At 45.4% G+C, this 20,926-nt stretch overlaps 1 protein-coding gene across 1 annotated transcript in view; it reads right to left on the bottom strand.

The window, feature by feature from the left end:
- TNS1 (tensin 1) overlaps nt 1-20,926 on the bottom strand; it is a 326,151-nt gene that overhangs the window by 239,333 nt on the left and 65,892 nt on the right. The window contains 1 exon segment of the mRNA XM_021002764.2: nt 17,784-17,898. Coding sequence (XP_020858423.1) covers nt 17,784-17,898 — 115 coding nt within the window.

Genomic DNA, 20,926 nt, shown 5'->3' with positions numbered 1-20,926 from the left:
CAGAAGGGAGGGAGCGGGGAGCGCGGAATGGGGAGGGGTCCCAAGGGAGAAATGAATGAAGAATGGCTTGTCGGAGCTCACCCCCGAGAAGCCCGGGACCGTGGGGATGATCAGAGACCCCGCAGGCACACAAGCCCCATGCCCGGCGCAGCTTCGGGAGCCGAAAGCGCCTTGGCAGCGGCGGCTGAGGCGGCTGCTGCTGGGGGAGGGGGCCCAGCTTCCCACGCTGGCCGGGGGCCAGAAGCAGAGGTGGCCGAGGGCCTCAGGTATGGGGCCCGCCCCCTACCCACCCCCGGCTGCCCAGACCAGAAGACCGCCCGCAGCTGCCCACCCCCCAGCCACTCCACCATCTAGGGTTCAGACTATACCCCGGCCCGCCAGCCGGCCCTGAACTGCCCCGGGATCCTATTCCTCTCTCCGAAATCCCTCTCCCCTCCTCCATCTCCTCTAGGGGCTCAACTTGGCTGGGAGAAAATCCAGGCACAGCAGCGAAACTCACAAGTTCAAGGGCACCCAACACTTGCATCCAGCCAGCTCCCTCCGAGGGACCCAAAGACAGACCCGGGAGACACACGCCACACAGTCACACAAGATACCCATAGGTAGGCACCTGGACACAGACCAAGAGGCACATGCACGCAGGGACGCTGTTCCACAGCAAACTCATGCAATATACAGGTCTCTCTTCCCACCCTCCCACTGCCAGAAGCAGGAATCAAATTTCCTAGCGGGTTCCCCTCTGCCTGGAATGTCCCCAGTCCACCCTGGGCCCCCAGCCCCCACCCCTAGTTCCTCGAGGGCCCAGCCCCAAAGCCCAGCTGCTCAGCAAAGGCATTTTGTCATTCTCCCCCTCCTTCTAGGCTCAGGAGTGAAGAGGTGAGGTTTCCTGCCGTGGCTGTTTGGTGTTGGTGGAACTAGAATCCGAGGGAGATGGGGACAGAAATGGGGACATATGTGGGATGGGAGACTGCTGCCTGAGCTAAGGTGAGCCCTCAGAAACCAGAGCCCCAATCCGCTGCCGAGGAGCTTGATGAAAATGCCTAAGCCCCCATTGCGGTTCTACCCCTCAGCCACAATTTGGCTTAACATAGCCTTCTAGGAAAGCTCACTTCACTTCTCTTTTAAATTTTTTTATTATATCACAAAATTATTTCTATGTATACTCTTCCATCTCCCCCCCCATCCCATAACTCTCCCCATGACAAATCAAAACAGTCAGGCAAAACTAACCAATACAGCAACTGTCCACATATGCCATCTGGAATCATTTGACAGGGGGAGTCAGTCACCTGACCTCTGGATAACCTATTGGTCATTACACTTATTTTAAATTAAGTAGCTTTTCTGTGGTGTCCTTAGTTTACAATATCGGTTGCTCTGTATATTATTCAACTAGTTTTGCTTATCTGCATTATTCATGCAAATTTTCCTCTTTTTTCAAAATTCTTCAAATTCAACTTTTTTTATGACACATTAACTACATTTCTATTACTGGCTGTGTGACCCAGTTGAAGTCACTTCTCTTTTCTCATCTTTAAAATGGGGAGAATAATAGCATCTACTTCATGGGGTTATTGTAAGGATCAAATGAAATAATATCTAATGCACAATACTCTGTAAATCTCAAAGAACTATTTCAAGTCTTTTATTTATTTCTATTTTTGGTTTCATTTCCTCCCCCCCCCAAAAAAAAGTGTTTTTATAGATATTTTGGTTTCTTTTTGTCTTTGGTTTCCGTAGGGCAAATACTTGGTCAAAGGGTTTGAACAGTTCAGTAATTTTTCTCAACTAATTCCAAATTATTTTCCAGAATAACTGGGTCAGTTCGAAGCCCCAACAGTAACTTATTAGTTACTGTTACTCTTGAGCATTGACTATTTCCATCTTTTAGTATCTTGGCCAATTTAATGGGGATAAGGTGAAGCCTCACAGTTATTTTAATTTGCATGGCTCTTATTATGAATGATTTGGAGTTACTTTCCCATATAGTTACAGATAGTTGTTGTTGAGTAGTTTTTTTCAGTCATGCCCTATTCTTCAGGACCCTATTTGGGGTTTTCTTGGCAAACATACTGGAGTGGTTTGCCATTTCCTTCTCCAGTTCATTTTTACAGATGAAGAAACTGAGACAAATAGGGTGAAGTGACTTGCCCAGGGTCACACAGCTAGTAAGTGACTGAGGCTGGATTTGAACTCGGGCATGGCGCTCTATCCACTGCACCACCTAGATGCCCCACAGATAGTTTACATTTCTTCTCTCGAGAATTTCACATCCTAGAGGCAGCAAGGTGGTACAGTTGATGAAGCAGCGGCCCTGGAGTCAGGAGAACCTGAGTTCAAATCCAGCCTCCGACAGTTGACACTAGTGGTGTGACCTTAGACAAGTCACTTAACCCCAACTGCCTCACCAAAAAAAGAAAAGAGAATTTCACATCCTTGGTTCAAGTCCCCTGCCCACTGTATGTACTGGGGAATGGCTCTCCATCTTCTATATTGATGTCCCTCTGTCCCCTTCTTCAGGATCCAGCACTAGGGCTTTGGTTTCCATGTATTGTCCAGAGGGAGAGAATGGAGAGAAGAAAGGCTGGAGCTGGGTGTAACCTGGAAGGGTGTAACCAGGACCTAACCCTGGCCCTGGCCCTGGTCCCTGTCCTCCAACAACTATTTTCCAGCCTATGTCCAGTTTCTGTGACTCAGCTGTGCAGCTGGCCAAAGTCCTATACTGCTGAGCAAGGTTTTCCTGACCCCATTGCACCACCCTGGCCCTGCCTACTACTTGGTCCCGTCGCCACTCCAGGGCATGCCTCAGAACTCCCTTCCCTCTCCTACCCCGCCCCCATCCCCAGTGCTTGAACTTCCCTCTCTGATCCTACCGGGCTTAGTGACTGAGTCCCTCTCTCTGGGTGTGAAGTGCAGGAAATAAAAAGGATCCAAGAGCCCTCCTAGACAGGCAGATCACCCCATCTGTCCCCTTGCCTTCAAAAAGGATGCCATCTCCTAACCTAGACCAAGAAGGAGGGGTTGCTTCTCCTGGGAGGTTGCCAGAGAAGTGGTAGCTGCTTCAGTTTCCTTCAGCCTTCTATTTCTTCCCATCCCTGAGAATCAAGAAGTTCTGTCTGATGTCTGATTTGCAATTATAGGATCATAGAATTCAGAACTTGAAAACACCTCCGACACCATTTAGCCCAGCTCTCTCATGAAACAGACGTAGAAACAGGGGTGTAGCCAGAGGAAAGGATTTGGCCAAGGTCACACTAGAAGAGCTGGGATTTGAATCCCAAACCTCAGCCTGATTCCAGCACCACATTGACTCCTGCCTTCTGTTCCACTCTGCTGCTCTGGGCTGGCCTACAGCATTCAGGGTACCATTCGAAGCAAACATCTACGATGCTGAGTTAGCAAAATAACGTGAGGTTATCTAGAAGCCTGTCCTGAAAGACCTGAAACACCAGGCAGGAAGTCAACACCACCAGTGATCCATCTCAGAATACAAGCTGCCCACCTCCAACAGGCCAACTACTCCCCAGAGAACCAACCACCTGAAACCCTGAGGGGTCAGATTAATTGGACTCTGAGATTCAGGTTCCAGGAATGAGAGGCATGACCAGGCATCCGACCATTCAGTCATTTATTCAACAAACATTATAAACAATTACTGTGTATGAAGCACAGTGCTGGATGCTGAGATGAGGCCAGAACATCTTGGCTCAGCATAACTTATCCCCCTTAGTTCTAGGTCATGCCTTCATTGATTATTTCCAGTTTATCCTATGTAGCTTGCTTGTACATAGATGTTTGTATATTATTTCCTCTATTAGACTGGAAAATCAGGGATTATCTTTTACCTTTCTTTGTATTTTAAGCAATTAGCATAGTGCCTGGCACATGGCAGTAGCAGGTGTCAAAGTAGATAGAGCAATGGTCCTGGAGTTGGGAAGGCCTGAGTTCAAATCCAGCCTGAACCCTGACTAGCTATATGGTTCTGGGCAAGTTACTTAATCCTGTTTGCTTCAGTTTCCTCATCTGTAAAATGGGGATAATTATAGCAGTATCTACCTGCCGAGGCTGTTGTGAGGATCAAGTGAGATAATCTTGTTTAAAAAAAAAGTGTTTAGCACAATGTCTCTTGCACATGGTAGGCACTATATAATTATTTATTCCCTACCTACCTACCCAGAGTTAGTAGTAGAAACCAGAAACAAGAATAGAAGCCAGCCAGCCACCCCCAGATCACGAATTCCTTATACTCATCCCTCTAGAGCCAGCCTCATAGTACACACATCAGTCATCCTGCCTTGGGGCCCCTGCCGCTCCAGCACTCCACCCAAGGAGAGTGGCAATCCTAGATTAAGACACTCAACTTAGTTGAGCAAGCTGTGAATCTAGCCATCCTCTGCCCATTCATTCACTGGCTCTGTTACTCTGCCTATTTGCCCCATTTCACAGCATAATCACACACCAGCCATCCTTACCTTTTCCTCCTTTCTCCATCAGAATTACTACTACCTCCTCCTCTTTTAAGAATGGAGAAAGCCCAGTGTCCCACCACCACCACCGCCGCCACCACCACCATCATCCCCACGAATTTATTAAGCACTATTCACTGGAAGAAACTGAAGCTTAAATATTTTGGCCACACAATGAGAAGACAGGACTCATTGGGAAAGATCCTGATGTTGGGAGAGATTGAAGGCCAAAGGAGAAGCAGAGGATGGGATGGATAGATGGTGTCATGGAAACAACAAACATGAACCTGGACAGACTTCGAGAGATGGTGGAGGGTAGAAGGGCCTGACATGCTATGGTCCACGGGGTCATGAAGACTAAGGACATGACAACAGCAAATGCTACACGCCAGGTGCTATGCTAACTAACGCCTCCTAAACCCTTTTTATAAAAAATCATAAACGCTGATAGAGAAACACAGAGCAGACCTGCCCTCCCCCTACCTCCAGCAGTCCTTTTGATAATCCATCCTCCCAATTCCCAAGGCTTATCACCTCCAAATCATTTCTGACTCCTTTCTCCTCGCCCACTGAATCAGTTGACAAGCCCTGTGGATTCTACCTCTCCAATGCAGCTAGCATCTGTTCCTTCTTCTCCACTCTCATTTGCAATGGGGAGAGGACCAGGGGAGGACGCCAGTGCTGCTCCTCCTCATCTGCTAGGTGGTAAGGTGGACAGAGCACTGGGCCTAGAATCAGGAAGACTTGAGTTCAAACCCAGCCTCAGATACTTACTAGCTATGTGATCCTGAGCAAGTCATTTGACTCCTGCCTCAGTTTCTTCAACTGTAAACTGGAGATAATGACAGCACCCTTCTCCCAGAGTTGTGATCAGACAAAATAATATTTTTAAAGTGCTTAGACCATTGCCACTACGTCGTAGGTGTACTTCCCTCCCCCCTCATCTCCTCTTACCTAGACCATTGAAATAGCTTTCTAATTGTTTTTTCTGAGTGGCAGCATAGTATAGAAAGAGCACGGGGCATGGGGTGAGGCAAATCCTGAGTTTGAATCCTACCCCTGCTATTTACCAACTTAAATGACCTTGAGAAATCACTTTAACCTCCCTACACCTCCATCTGTAAAATGAGGATAATAATACCCATCCTAACTACCTTGCAGAATCATGGTGAAGATTCAATGAGAAGAATGCACACAGAATCTTTGCAAACCTTAAGGCATTATATACACCTATCATTTACAATTAATCCGTTCTCTTCCACCCATCCTTTTACACTGCCTGAATCACGTCCCTAATGTAACACCCTGTTCATATCACTCTCCTATTCAAAAGTCTTCCCTCACTCTCCATCACCTACTGACCATAGCATAAAGTGCTGATGCTGGCCCTTAAGGCCTGCCATTTGTCTGGCTTCCACTTACCTCGGCAGTCTTATCACATATCACTCCCATTCATGTGCCAGCCAAACAAGACCCCTCTCTTTCTCTGTTTTCACCCCAAACTTTCCCAATCTGCTCTTGCCCAGACCTCTGAGCCTGGAATGGGTTCTTTTTTTTCCAGCTAAGTAATAGGGTTAAGTGACTTGCCCAGGGTCACACAGCTAGTAAGTGTCAAGTGTCTGAGGCCACATTTGAACTCAGGTCCTCCTGACTCCAGGGCTGGTGCTCTATCCAATGCACCACCTGGCTGCCCCAAGGAATGGGTTCTTCTTGAACAATCATCTGAGTGGGTTCTCCTTCCTTGGAGGTCTTCAGTCATTGGCTGGAAAACCATTTATCAGCTATGGTCTGATGGAGATTCCTTTCCAGAAGGGATTGGACTACATGGCCAAAGAGGTAAGTCTCTTCCAAATCTCAAATCCTGTGACTCTGTAATTTACTGAAGTCTCTCCCTTCATCCAAGGTCCAATTCAGAAGCTACTCTCTGCATGAATCCTCTCCTGACTTTTTCCCTACCCCAATGTGAAAATTATCTTTTCCCTCATATTTCTCATAATGCTTTGCCTGGACTTCTCCTTTGCACTCTCTCACCCACCCTCATGTCATAGTTTTTATTATCTGTGGATGTTGTTGTTCAATTATTTCAGTCCTGTCTGACTCTTCATGACCCCATTTGGGATTTTCTTAGCAGACATCCTGGAGTGGTTTGTTGTTTCCTTCTCCAGATTATTTTACAAATGAGGAAACTGAGACAAAATGAGTTAAATGACTTGCCCAGGATCATACAACTAGTAAGTGAGGCCACATGTGAACTCAGGTCTTCCTGCCGGAAGACCTGAAGCTCTATTCACTGGCCACCTAGCTGCCCCTTATTTGTGTACACTGTCCCTCTATTAGATGGTAAGCTAGTTGAGAAGAGAAGATATATTTTGCCTTTGTACTTTCAAGCCTAAGACGTGGACATTTAGTAAATGTGGGGTGATTGAAATGAGATTCTTCTTTCCTTCAAGGAAGTGGCTATAAAAGGGGAAAGAGGTTCAGTGGTATTTCCTTTATGAAAACCTCAGCGATCTAGGGAATACCCATTTTGGGAAGGACCTCCAGAAAGCCCTTCTCAAACCAACCACTGGGTTACACAAGTTTGCTAGCCCCATGACAACATGCCAGGCCAACAGCATGGACATGAGGGCGTTCAGAGATCCCAGGGCTTGGACTGCAAGGTTGAGGGGTGTGGTTTAGTCCAACCTCTTCTTTTTACAAAGAAACTAGAGCCCAGAGAGGAGAAGGGACTTGCCCATGGCTACACAGCTAGGAAGGAAGGGTGAGAGCCCAGGTTCAAGCCCAGGTTCTCCGACTGCAGATACAGGGCCAAAATCTGAGTAAAACAAAGCTCTTATCCTAGGAATTCTAGGTAGACCCTAAGAGGCCCAGACTAACTGCTGGAGGTAAATCAGTACACTCTACCACAATAAAGCCTCCAACAGTAAATAAACAGAACCCTTGGGAAGCTGGAGAACAATGAGAGAAAAACAGGGAGGAGACCTCAGGCCAGTCCTCCCCTTCCCTCTCATCCCCTTCGCTGTCCTCTCTTCCTCCTCCTCCTCTCCCCCTCCCCTCTCCTCTCCTCTCCCCTCCCCTCTCCTCTTTCTTCCTTTCCTCTCTTCTCCTCTTCCTCTCCCACCTCCTCTCCTTTCTCCTCTTTCTCCTCCCCCTCTCCTCCCCTCCCTTCTTTCCTCCTCTCTGCTTTCCTCTCCTCCCTCTTTCTCCCCTCCTCCCTTCTCTCCTCCTGCACCTCTCTCCCCTCTCCTCTCTCCCCCCTCTCCTCCTTCCCTCCCCTGTCCTTTCCTCCTCTATTTTCATCCTCTCTCCTCCCCACCTGTCCTCTCTTCCCCTCCTCTCCTCTCCTCTCTCTTCTCCTCTTTGTTTTCCTCTCTACTTCTCCTCCCCTCTCCTCTTCTCTCTTCTTTCCTCCCCTTCCCTTGGGACTCTGCCCGAAATGACCCTCAAGCATACACTCTCAGGTGGTATTGCAACTTCACAGCCCTTAGCTCAATCATCAGCTGGACTGCCACATGTTTTGTCTTTGGTGGTGGGGGTTGGGGGGCTTGGGGGGGTGATTTCCTGCCTCCTGGGAACACAGGAAGCCTGCATTGTTGGAACCTAAATGGCCTTTTCCTCCTTAGTTCAACTATCGGAAAATGAGCAAATAGCTGGCTTGCACCTGATTCCACTGATAACAGGAGGCTTGGCTCAACCCTGTCCTTTTCCTAGGGTCTCACTGTCCCAGAGCATGGAAAGCCACAGCTTCTCTCCCCCTCCGTCCTGCTTGGGTCTTGACCCATCCTCTCCAAAGCCCCTGTCACTCCTGGGAAACAGGGTACTACTAACTTGTCTATGGTTAGTCAAATGGGGAAGGAGGCTGGGAGTGGCTACCGTATGATTCTTGTCTTCCAAAAGGCTTAATACTGTAACTGTGTAAAAACACATATGGACATTCCGTGGCTTAACCCCAACCCAGCCTTGTTGGGAGAGCCTCACCCACTGTCCCTCTAGGGTAAAATTCTGGTCCCTCTCAGCTTGTAGGGGGATAGAGGTTAAATGATCTCTCCGGTCCCCTCTAGCTCCCATATTCTGTAAACTAGCACAGAGGCAGTTCATCCTACAGACCCAGGGGGGAAGGGAAGGGAGGTTGGAGGAGAGGGCTGGGAAGTTATGACAGAGGTTCTAAAAATCCCCATGTAAACTGGGCATTGTCCTCATGTGGCCTAAATAAATATGACACGTGACTTGGCATAACAAATAATCAAGCATACCTTCATTGAAGTGAATAACAAAAAAGAAAATGCCTCAATCTATGGAATACATAGATCAATGTATTCACACATATGCATGTGATTATTGTTCAAATGTCTGTAGATAATATTGATTGATAAAATACAAAACCACTTGAAAATGTTGTTAATTTTCTTTTCTTGTTGTGCATTTTCTCCATTAATGCATGATACAATAGAGAGGGAGTGTATCCTAATGGACAGGGAACTTTGGGGCTAAGAGGACCTGTATTCAAGCCCCTCCTCTAACACACGCTGCCTGTGTGGCTCTGGCCAATTCACTTAACCTCTCAATGCTCTAGGTGACTTGCTTGGACTACAAGTGAAGAGAAGTCGCTAACCTGTATTAGTAGAAGGAATTTCCTTACCTGGGAAGCTTCTTCCTCTCCTATATAAATGAAATCATAGGTCCAGTTCCTATCCTGAATAAGACAGTCACACCGTGTGGGTGAGGTAGAGGGGGAAAGGATGTAATGTTTAAAAATGGGCCTCCATTCAACAACCTTGGGCTTGAGTCAGACTTCTAATGATGTGAGGGCTCCTTAGGATCGCCCAGCCCCACGCCAGGATTTCCTTACTATTCAGTCATATGATCCCCCTCCTTCAAATAAAAGGAAGTGAATGGAACCAGACTGGACCAAATGAATGGTTTCCATCCCCTGGCCCCCAACTTGTGGGAAATAATTCATGTTTGGAAGTCTAGATTCCTAGGTTCGAATCCCACCTGAGATACTTAGTAGCTGTGTGGCCCTCTAGGCAAAATCACTTAACCTCTCTGAGACAGAGTTTCCTCACCTGGGTGTGGTAATGGCACCTGCCTCATAAGACTTGCAAGAATAAAATAAGACAATAAATATAAAGCATTTTATAAAACTTTAAAAGTTTATAAAAATGTCTAAGGCTATTATTTTTATTTTTTAATTCTTAGCCAACCCTGTTACTTTGGGGAACTAGAATGTGAACTCCTAAAGGGAAAGGAAAATGTATCTGCTAAATTAATTCCATGCCACCCAAACCCAGCACCAGACTTGCACTCAAAGAACAGGGGATAAGTCCTCTTTCTAAGGGGCTTTCCATAGGATGAAAGCTAAAGCAAAGGGGAAACTGAGGCTCATGTACCCCAGAGATGCCCAAGCATCTTCACTCTCCAACAAGGGCCAATAGTTGTTAACTAGAAGGGCACTGAATCTACACTGAGAAGACAAAAATCACACTCTCCAAGCTAGAAGGATCCTGAGAGGTCCAATCCAACCTTCATTTTACAGATGGGGAATCTGAGAGTTAAGTGACTTGCCTAAAGTCACTTAGTTACTAATGGGCAGGACTGAGATTCAAGTCTGAGGTCATAATAATAAGAGCTAGCATATATATATATATATATATATATATATATATATATATGTTGTCTCATTTGATCCTCATAATAACCCTGTACAAAGGGTACTGTTGGGACAGCTAGGTGGCTCAGAGGATAGAGCACTGGCCCTGGATTCAGGAGGACCTGAGTTCAAATGCAGCCTGAGATACATAATACTTACTAGCTGTATGACCTTGGGCAAGTCACTTAACCCCATTGCCTAGCCAAAAAAAAAGAAGGGTACTATTGTAATCTTCATTTTGTGGAAGAGACTGAGAAAGTTTAAGTGACTTATACAGGGACACACAGCTAGCATCAATAATAATAATAATAGTAACAAATAGAAATTTCAATGGTGCTTCAAGATTCACAAAGGGCTTTACAAATATTAACTCATTTTATCCTCACAATAACCCTGGAATTTAGGTGCTATTATTGTTGCTACCATTTTACAGATGAGGAAACTAAGGCACGTGGCCATTAAATGACTTGACCAGGGCCACACAGCTAAAAAGTTATCTGAGATTGAATTTGACTTCAGGTCTTTCTGACTCCAGGTTCAACATTTTATCCACTGAGCCACCAGCTATGAGCCAGAAAACACAGATTTCAGTCACAACTCTATCACTTATTCTCTGAGAGTGTAAGGATATTTTTGCCAGGCTATAAAGAAGTCTAAAGTCCTGATTCTGAACTATAAGTCATTTATGCTAATTCCTCCCCCCTCTCTCTTCCTTCCTTCTTTCTTTCCTTCCTTCCTTCTCCTTCCCTTTTTCCCTTCCTTCTCTCCCTCCTTCCTTCTTCCCTTTCTTCCTCTATCCTTTCTAACCTTCCCTCCTCCCTCCTTCTCTTCCTCCCTCCTTCCCTTCCTTCCTCCTTCCTTTCCTCCATTTCTTCCTCCCTTCTTTCCTTCCTCCTTTCTTTCCTCCCTTCTCTCTTCCTTCCTCTCTCCCTCCCTTTTCTTCCTACTTCAAGCATTCAGTACACACAGTGTGCAGATCGTGGTGCTGAGATGGGGGAATGGGAGAGATACAAAGTTGAGAACCCACCTGGCCCCTGGCCTCCAAGACCCAGAGGCGAGAAGGATGATGAAGAAAGCCCAGATGCCTAGACTATGCAGCCGCACTCCTAATTGCACTTGGGAGGTGCAGAACAAAAACACTTAGATAAGGATCAATAAGTGTGAGGCAGAGTATGTTAAGTGACCCATGGGCCGTGACTGATTGAGAAATTCAGAGTGAACCAAACATCTATTAAGTAGCTACTATGCTCGAGGACCTGCAGACACCAAAACAGGACGTGATGGTCCTGCCCTCCTAAAGCTTCTACCAGAGACAGAGGAGAAGGACAGCTGGAGCAAATGCTTCAGAAAATTCATCGGGTGCATCACTAAGTACAACACAGGGCAAGATGTTTTGGAGGCAAAGGAAAGGTCCGAAGGGCTCAAGGAATATCTGAGGAGGGAGAAGTGAGGTGATGGAGTGGGGAAACCCTTGATCTGCAGTCAAAAGACCTGGATCCAAATCTTGACTGCTACTATCTGTATGACCTTGGCCAAGTCAAAGCATTTCTCTGAGCTTCACTCTGCTCATCTATAAAATGATGGGGGGTAGGGGGGAGCTAGGTGGCAAAGTGGATAGAGGGCTTGCTCTGGAGTCAGGAGGACCTGAGTTCAAATTCAGTTGCAGACCAGATGCTTGACACTTACTAGCTGTGTGACCCGGAGCAAGTCACTTAATCCCAATTGCCTTGCCAAAAAAAAAAATTATGGGATTGGGCTAGTGGAAAGAATGATAGGTTAGGAATCAGAGGAGTCAGGTTCCAATCTCAGTTCTCACTTACAACCTGGGTGACCCTGGGCAAGTTAGAGCATCTCTGGACCTCAGTTTCCTCATTTATAAAAATAAGGGAGGGATTGAACTAAGTCTGTTCCAGCTCTGGTCCTATAATTTTCGTAAAGCTTTCAGTACAGCGTGTGGCACATTGTTGGTGCTATAAAAATGCTAGCTATTGTGATTATTATTAAAAAGGAGGCAGCCAGGTGGCCCAGTGGATAGAGCACTGGGCCTGGAGTCAGGAGGACCTGAGTTCAAATGGAGCCTCAGATACTAGCTGTTGGCCTCAGTTTCCTCATCTGTAAAATGCGTTGGAGAAGGAAATGGCAAACCACTCCAGTATCTTTGCCAAGAAAATCCCAAAAGGGGTCACAGAGAGTGAAACAAAAATGAAAATCAAATGAAACAACCTAAACTTGGCATTTTAGAGATAAAGAAACTGAGCCCCAGAGAGGTTAGATACTTTACCCAATGTCACCCAGATAGTAGGGTACAAAGTCAGGATTTAAGCCCAGAGAATAGGAGGCAACAAATGGGAATGGATACCACAGTGGATTTGGAATCAGGCGAGATGTGGGTTCAAATTCTGGCTTTTCTATTTAGAGCTGGGTGGCCTGGTCTCTAAAATGAAGGGGTTGAAGACAATTTCTAGATTCCCTCCATTTCCAAATCCTAAATTCCAGTACCTCCAGATTCAGAGTTCAAAGTTAATTTGCCTTTTATTTTTGTTTTTGGCCAGACCTGCAACTAATTTCATCAGTCCTCTGTGCTGATATATATGGATGAGCACCTGCTCTGAAACCTGAAGTTTTTAGAAAGTGGCATGGGCCCTAGAGGTGGAAGGGATTTGTCCAGGGTCATCCAGATAGTGAAGGTTCAAGCCAAAATAAAAATAAATACAAGGTAACAAAGAAATAAAGTTAGGGGGAAGGCACTAGCAGCTGCAAAGATCAGAAAGGTTTCAAGTCAAAGGCAGCCCCTTGAATCGGGACTTAAAGGTGATCAGACAGACAGAGAAAGAGACAAGAGACTGAAACAGAGAGGACAGACAGAGAGAAAGGCAAGGAGGGGGAGAGAGATGAAGAGAGGAGAGAGAGAAGAGAGAGAGAGAGAGAGAGAGAGAGAGAGAGAGAGAGAGAGAGAGAGAAGGGGAGAGAGATATGAAGAGGGAGAAAAACAGAAAGAGAAAGAGAAACAGAAAGGGAAAGAAGAGAGGAAGGAGAGAGAAACAGAGGAAAGAGATAGAGACAGGGAGAAAGACAGAGAAATTAGAGAGAAAGGGAGAGGGAGAAGGGAGACAAACAGGAGAGGAGAGAGACAGGGAAAGAGACAGAAAGAAAAACAGATAGACAAAGAGAAAGGCCAAAAGAGGAGAGAGAGAGAGAGAGAGAAAGAGAGAGAGAGAGAGAGAGAGAGAGAGAGATGCATGAAGAGGGAGGGAAACAAAGAAAAAGAAGAGAGAGATGGTGAAGGAGAGAACAAGTTAGAGACAGAAAAGGGGGATGAAAAAAGAGAGAGAAGGGGAAAAGGAAGATAGAAAAATCTGAGACAGAGAAAGGGAGAGGGGGAAAGAGGAGAGAGAGACAGAGAGAGAGAAATAAAAACCTGAGATCAAGGAAACACAACCTGTCATGTACTTGGAGGTCCTTGTAAGAAATGTGCCCTTTATTTACCCCTCCCATTCCAGAATATTTTGTGTTTGAGATTCCATCCTTTCCTTTCCTTAATAAGTTAAAGGAGGTGAGAGAAGAACTTGTTAAGATGACCAGGCCACTTCTGGTCCCCTTTTTATCTTTCAGAGTAAAGAGTCAAAGAGCTGGGATGACTTGGTTGGCAGAATAGGCTGAGGTTTAATTCTGTCATGGTCTTTATCTCTTTAACTTACTTTTTGGGAAAAAAATTATTTTTCTTTTTATTATTTTAAAATTTTTCATTACTTTAAAGTCAACATTTAATGCAAACACCAATTTAACAGCAATCCAACCAAAGACTGGGCTGAATCTCCAACCCAAGCCCCTAAATTGAAACCATTTACAGCTCTCTGTTTTTCACCTGCAAGGCGAATAGGGCCCAAATGAGCTGAAACTGCAGCTGGAGGTAGCGCTGAAAGGTTCATGCTTTTCCTACTCTAAGAGCTGTAAGTTGTGAGAGAGACCGTGAAATCTCATTATATTTAGATCCATAAAAATAGGGGAAACCCCCATCTGTCTGGGCTGGAGTCAGCACCTGCCCACACACCTAGAAAATAGAGGGGGAGATTATAAGATTTCGAGCTTAAAGGGTCCTTAGAGATCATCTGGTCCAACCTAGTCTCATTTTACATTTGAGGAAACTGAGGACCAGAGAGAGACAGCTATTTTTGCAAGGTTGAGTTAAAAAAAGAGGCAGGAATTTAAGCTCGGGTCTTCAGCTAAGTCCAACCTTCTTCCACTATAGCCAAGTGTACAGTGACCTCAGGGGTGCTGAGTAGCCCCCGGAAGTCTTTAAGCACCAAAAGCTCTGAATCTGAGCTGGTCAGCAAGGACACAAAGAGGAAGCAACTGCGTACAAAACGGAACGGGGCAAAAGGTGAACCAGCCCCAGAAGCGCTGCCTACCACACTGGGGAGGGGAGAGCAGTCACAGAGATGTCTCTGAGTCACCCAGGTTAGACGCCCCTCAGGTGTGGACTAGGGACCCCTGGGAACCCAGGATGGTGACAAGGAGGCAAACAAACCTCATTCATTTTTCTCGTTCTTCAATGCAGAAGCTGTGGGAGAGGTTCCTGCTCCTTTAAGGTTGGATATGTCCTCCCTGGGGAGAGGTCTGCTGGCTAGGCAGGGAAGTGTGGGAAGCGAGAGGCTCTGAGGGCTGGGTCTGTGTCACTCACAGCCATTCAGGGGGGCAGGTCGTGGGCTTCAGAGTTGGTTGGCTGGTCACTCTCCTAGTGTTTCTAGGAAGCAGCCTTATTAGAAACAGTGAAGACTTAGGATGAGAATGGTCAGAGCCTACATCCAACTATGTGCCTGTACACTAGCTGCCAGTGGATTTAACTAGAGGACAGGTGGCCATTACCCCACCTGTCATGGTAGGGTATGATGACACCGGGCACAATCACCAACCATCTCAAGTGATTCAGCCCAATGAGCTAGCATTGTAAGAATGTGTCCAGCCCGATTTATGTCATACAGCCGCAACTGGGGCTTTCTTTTCTCCATTCCATGCCTGAGTTTTCCCTTTTTTGGACACAGAGAAACATCCTGTAAGAAACAGAAACAGAAGGGAGAGAAGCAGGAGACCTGTCTCCAGGATTCAGGGTTCTGGCTCTTTCCCTATCTATGGGACTGCTTTACTTTCTAGCTATGTAACCTTGATCAAATCACCAAACATGGCAGCATTCTGTTTCCTCCTTTGTAAAATACCAGCCCCGTCTACTAAATCAAAGGAGAGAATGGATGTGAAAGAGCTTGGCAAATGGTAAAGAGAAACACAGATATATGTAAGAAAACCAAAAGGTGACTCCTCTGTCATTAGTAATAAAATCCCAACCACTAGAAGGGGCTTGGAGAGGCTACTTTGGACTTCACCTAAACTATTAAGCCTTTTAGATTGACCCTTATAACCTATGTGACTACCCATGCCTTAATTTCTTCAAACTGAGAGAAGGATTTGAACTAGATGACCTCTAAAGTCTTCAAGCTACAACATTCTGAGCCTATGGATGCCTAAATAATCTCATGATCTCTATCCTCCAGGACTGGAGCTTGTGGGACTGAATGACCTCTGATATCTCTTCCACCTCTAACATTCTATGAATCTTTAATTGCCAGCCTTCGAAGTCTGCACACAGTTCTCCTACCCCCCTGAAGAGCCACTTCCCTCATCCCTACCCTTAGCCTCCAGCTAGGTTTGTTTGATTGTTTATTTGTTTTGCGATTTTTATTTGGTTTTTTTGTTTTTGTGGTTGGTATTGTTTTAAGTTAGAATTTCCTTGGAGTTGACTGTATGGAGCTAGTAAAGACAGAGTTCTAGCCTCCTTCACCTTCCTTTTAACATTAGGGGCCCTATACTGAGCAAGGCCTTTGAAGGAGCAGTACCAATCTTCCCATCTCCCTCATGCCACTGCCTCCCACCTGCCACAGCTACCACTTCTCCTATTCCCCATCCAGGAGTGGCCGAACCAGCTTGGCCACCAGCTTCCTGGTGATTTCTGGTTCATGCCAGCTATATACCAGGCTCTGTACAAGGTGATTTCTGGGGCAGAAGCTACAGCCTCAGGGACATTCACCCAGGACTTACTATTCCACTCTACTACCCAACACCTTTCTTTTCCAGAGGTACTGCCTGAAAGTACTTCCCACCCAGAGATAACTTAATAGGAGACAGATGAGACCATCTGAGGGGAGTGGAGAGGGGCTGTGGGCTAGGGAGGGCACTGGGAGAAGGCCAAGAGAGGTTACCTGGAGAGGGGCAGGGGCTCGAAGTCTCATGTCTATACAACTTCACATTAAAGTAATTCAATGAGCCAATAATGCAAGACAGTGGCAGCCTCTTTACAGTAGTGACGTCAGTCTTAGAGCTCCAGTACTTCCAGCCTACCCACCCAGACTTTGTGGAAGGACAACGCCACCATGTGGCCACTATGAGGTACTGAAAACATACACAAAGACAGGGTCGGTGCTCTCTTTTGCATTGTGATTGGGACAATGATCTTTTTGCTTCCCATTTAGTTCAACAAAAACGTTTTAAGTGCATACTATCTGCAGCGATGCTGCCGGAAGGATGGAGACAAAAATTATCAAAAAACAAGCCTATGACCTGAAGAGTCTACTATTGAGTGGGCACAAATACACAAGTAACTATGCTACAAGTTATAATATGGAGAGTTAAAATATGAAACATAGTGGTTGGAGTCAGGAAGACTTGAGTTCAAATGCAACCTCAGACTGTTAGTAGCTGTGTGACCCTGGGCAAGTCACTTAACCCTTTTGGCCTCAGTTTCCTCATTTGTAAAATGAGCTGGAAAAGGAAATGGCAAACCACTCCAGTATCTCTGCCAAGAAAACTCCAAGTGGGGTCACAAAGAGTCAGACAGTACTGAAGCGACAAGAAGTTGTGGAAGGTGTACTGGAAGATCTGGATTTGAATCCTGCCTCAGACATTTTATAGCTGTGTGACTCAGAGCAAATCTCTTGACCTTTCTGAGCTTCAGTTTCCTCATCTGTAAAATGGGGGCAACAATAGCCCCTGTAGTCACACAAAGTTATTGTGAGGTTCAAATAAGATAATGTCGGTAAAGTACTGCGAAAATCTTAGAGTGAGAACGAGATTTTATCATAGGGTAGGTATTTTGTCAATCTTATTGATTGACTTTGGCCCTAAAATTCCCACCCCTCTTGAATTGTTCAAATGCTCTTTCCTAATAATAATAATCCAGATATACATAGAGCTTTACAATTTGCAACGTTTTTTGTCTTACGAGTATTTATGCCATTTTACAGATAGGGAAAGTGGCTTAGGGAGCTTGAGATCTGTCCACAGTTACATAGCTGAATGTCCAACCCAAGTCTTCTGTCCAGTGTTCTTTCTGCTAAAACCAAACCAAACCACTGCCCAATCCTGCCCGGGTGTCCTGCCCTCCCATCCCACCAGGATGGGCAATGCATAGTAGAGCCAGCACGGGGATGGTGTAGCAGTAGAGGAAGTGGGGAGGAGGGGGAAGCATGACCCCATTCCCTGAGGGGAAAGGACTTACCTTTGACAGCCCAGGGTCTGCCCAAACCACCCATGGGCCACCAGCCCTGTACAAAGGAGTCTGTTCCATCCAGTCTTGTCCCCGCCTCCCCCAGCCCTTTGATGCCCAGTGTCCCACTCACCTTTACAGATGCTGCCCTCTCGAGTGATCACCTGCCGGCAGATGCCGCAGGGCTTCACCTTTTTGAAGGTTTTTACTTTGAAGGTGTGGGTAGTGGGCGCCTCCAGGTCTTCAGGCTGTAGCAAAGAAAGGGGCAGAGTTCTTAGGTCCAGGAAGGGGATGGGGATTGTAGCACATGGGGGCAGGACCAAAGAGGCACCCAGGATAGGGGAGCAAGTGTTGGGGCTGGGAGCAAGAGGAGCTCATTTCGCCCGTTCTCTTGCCTGGCTGTTCTGGAACCAAACCTGCTCTCAGACCCAATGGAGCAGACAGTCACTGGGTAGTGAAGAACACTGAATTTACTTCCTATCAAAGGACCTAGGTTCTAATGCTGCCTCCACTACCATGTGACCTTGGGCCAATCACTTAACTTTTCTCAACCCCCTTTTCCTCTCTATAGGGGGGTTGGACTCTAAGATCCCTTCAACCCATGACCTGACTGTTCAGTCTTAGCAGGCTTTGGAGTAAGAACAAAACATGTTTGTTTGTTTAAGGTGGAACAGGGTTTATTAGTGGTGGTATTTATTACAAACACTTTCCGAAAGTAAAAAATAATGGATGGTTTAAAAATGAAGCTATAACTCATGTTTCTATAGCACTTTGAAGCTTACAAAAATTCTGTGAGGTGGGTGACACCAGCATAATAATTAATATTCATATATTATCTTGTATGTTCCAGGCATTGTGCTGAGCGCTTTACAAATATTATCTCATTTGAACCTTACAACAACCCTGAGAGATAGGTGCTATTATTATCCTCATTTTACAAATGAGGAAACTGAGGCAGATAGAAGTTAAATGACCTACCCAGAGTCACACAGGTCAAATTTGAACTCAGGTCTTCCTGCTTCTCGGTTCTCTGCTCACGCTGCACCACCTAGTTGCAATATTATCATTTCCTTTGGACCAATGAGGAAACTGAGACTCAGAAAGTGTAAGTACCCTGTCCACGATTGTACAGTGGGAGCCAAGATTCCAACCCAGGTCTCTTAACTCCTAGTCTAGTGTATGTGAAGACCTTCCCTCAGTTTCCCTTTTGAAGCAAGGGAAGGAGGAAAGTTCCCACTTGAAGAGGGCTCAGCTATCCCCATACAGACACCTAATTGATTCTATTTACATAGGTTTTGTAGGACTTAGAACTTAGAAGGGACCTCAGGGGTAATTTAGCCCAATAAAAGTGAGGCCCAGAAAATCACACAGTCCAGTATACTCCTTTATTTTACAAAAGTGAGACCCAAAAAGTCACCCAACTGGCAGAGTCAGAATTCAAGTGCAAAAATCCTTCAGATTCTAAATCCAACCCTCTTTCTACAGAAGCCTTAGTCTAAAAACTCTGAACCCCCTCCCACAGCTGAAACAGATGTAGATCTCTCCTGTGCTGAGATCCTCAGGTCCAAGATTCTGTGGCTTCCCTTTAGAAAGCAGTATGGGTAGAGGGAAAAAGGACAATGTCCTTGGACACCTAGTGCTGGACTGGGTGACCATAACCAGGTCACAACCTCATCTGTAAGAAAAGAGGTCCTTTCTTTCTGGGGGGGGGGGGTTATATGTCTGAGGATGGATTTGAACTGAGGTCCTCCTGAATCCAGGGCCAGTGCTCTATCCACTGCACCACCTAGCTGCCCCTACAGGTCCTTTCTCACTCTAACTCTAGACTCCCTTTCCTAATTTCCCTTCCTCCCCAGTGGTAAGATTTTTCCTTCCCCTATTTTAGTCATTTCCCAGATACATCAGCAGGGGCCAGCACAGTCTACTTATCCAACAGTCCTGGGGGCCAGCTCAGAGCTAAACCTCCTCTCCCAGCCCCACTACCCTTCCATACTGAGATTTTCCAACCGCTCCTAAATCCTTTTTTTTTTCCCTAGATAGGTTTCACATCCTCTTTAAGTTTGCAGAGGCCTGTCCAGCTCCTCTCAGTTGGCCATCCCCAGATGAAGGGGAAATCCCAATACGGGTAGAGGAAGGAAAACTTCTCGCCACTTTTGGGGAAGGGGTGGAGTCTAGTGCAGCTTCGAGCCACCCTTGTGTCTCATAAATCCAGACTGTCCTTAGGATTCATCTCCCAAGATTGAATGGCCCAGAGCCAGGGTAAAATTGACTGAGTCACAGAGACCGGTGGACACACAGAGAGGGAGGAGGGTGTAGGGGTGAGAGAAAGTCAGAAAAAGAGACAGAGAGAAGAAGGGCAAAGAGAAGCAAACAGAGAAACACTAATGAAAACAGAGTCAAAGGTAAAGAGAAATAAAGGTCAGAGAAAAAGGCACTAAACACTTCAATACTATGTAATGTCTATGTAATGTCCCTCTAGTCACATACATCACAACCCACTCAAAACTTAATAGCAGACGGTCTACAAGAATTCCAGTAACTATAATAATGATTAATAGTAAAGCAATTTAAAGAAATTAAATAAAAATAAAGTAAACAAAATTAATTATTCATTAAATAATGTAAATAACAATAATAGCTAGCATTTTGCGATTTTGGGGTGTGGGGAGGTAAGGGAGGGAGAGAATTTGGAATTGTAAATTTTAATTTAATTTAAATTTTTTAATTTCATGGACATCTGAATTATTATTAAGGAAGAACACTCAAACAATTCAAGAGGGCCAAAATCAATCCATAATTCAAAATTTTAAAAAAACATGTTAAAATTTTTTACAGGTAGTTAGGGAAAAAATAAAATATGATTTTAAAAAATAAAATAAAAGCTAGCATTTATGTAGTGCTTTCAGATTTGCAAAGGGCTTTAAAAATATCTCATTTGATCCTCATAGCTACATGGGAGGTGGGTGCTTTTATTACCCCTATTTTACAGATAAGGAGAAAATACAACCCCCTATAGATAATAATATCTAATTAATATAGCATTGTACGTGGTTTTCAAAGTGGTTTACATGTGTTATCACATTCAATCCTCACAATAACCCTATGAGGTTAACACTATTATTATTTTCATTTCACAGATGAGGAAACTGAGGCTGAGAAAGATTAAATAGATGCGGATCATATAGGTATGGAAGTCTTTGCTGAATTTGAACTCAGCTCTTCTGGACTCCAGAGCCAGGTGGTCTAGGTGATACCAGTGGGGCCTAAAGGGCTGTG

This window comes from Phascolarctos cinereus, unplaced genomic scaffold (genome assembly GCF_003287225.1).
Source record: "Phascolarctos cinereus isolate Bilbo 61053 unplaced genomic scaffold, phaCin_HiC Scaffold_7;HRSCAF=346, whole genome shotgun sequence".
Taxonomy (NCBI): Eukaryota; Metazoa; Chordata; class Mammalia; order Diprotodontia; family Phascolarctidae; genus Phascolarctos; species Phascolarctos cinereus.
The sequence above is the reverse complement of the archived record's forward strand: the minus strand, read 5'-3'. Positions and strand labels throughout refer to the sequence as shown.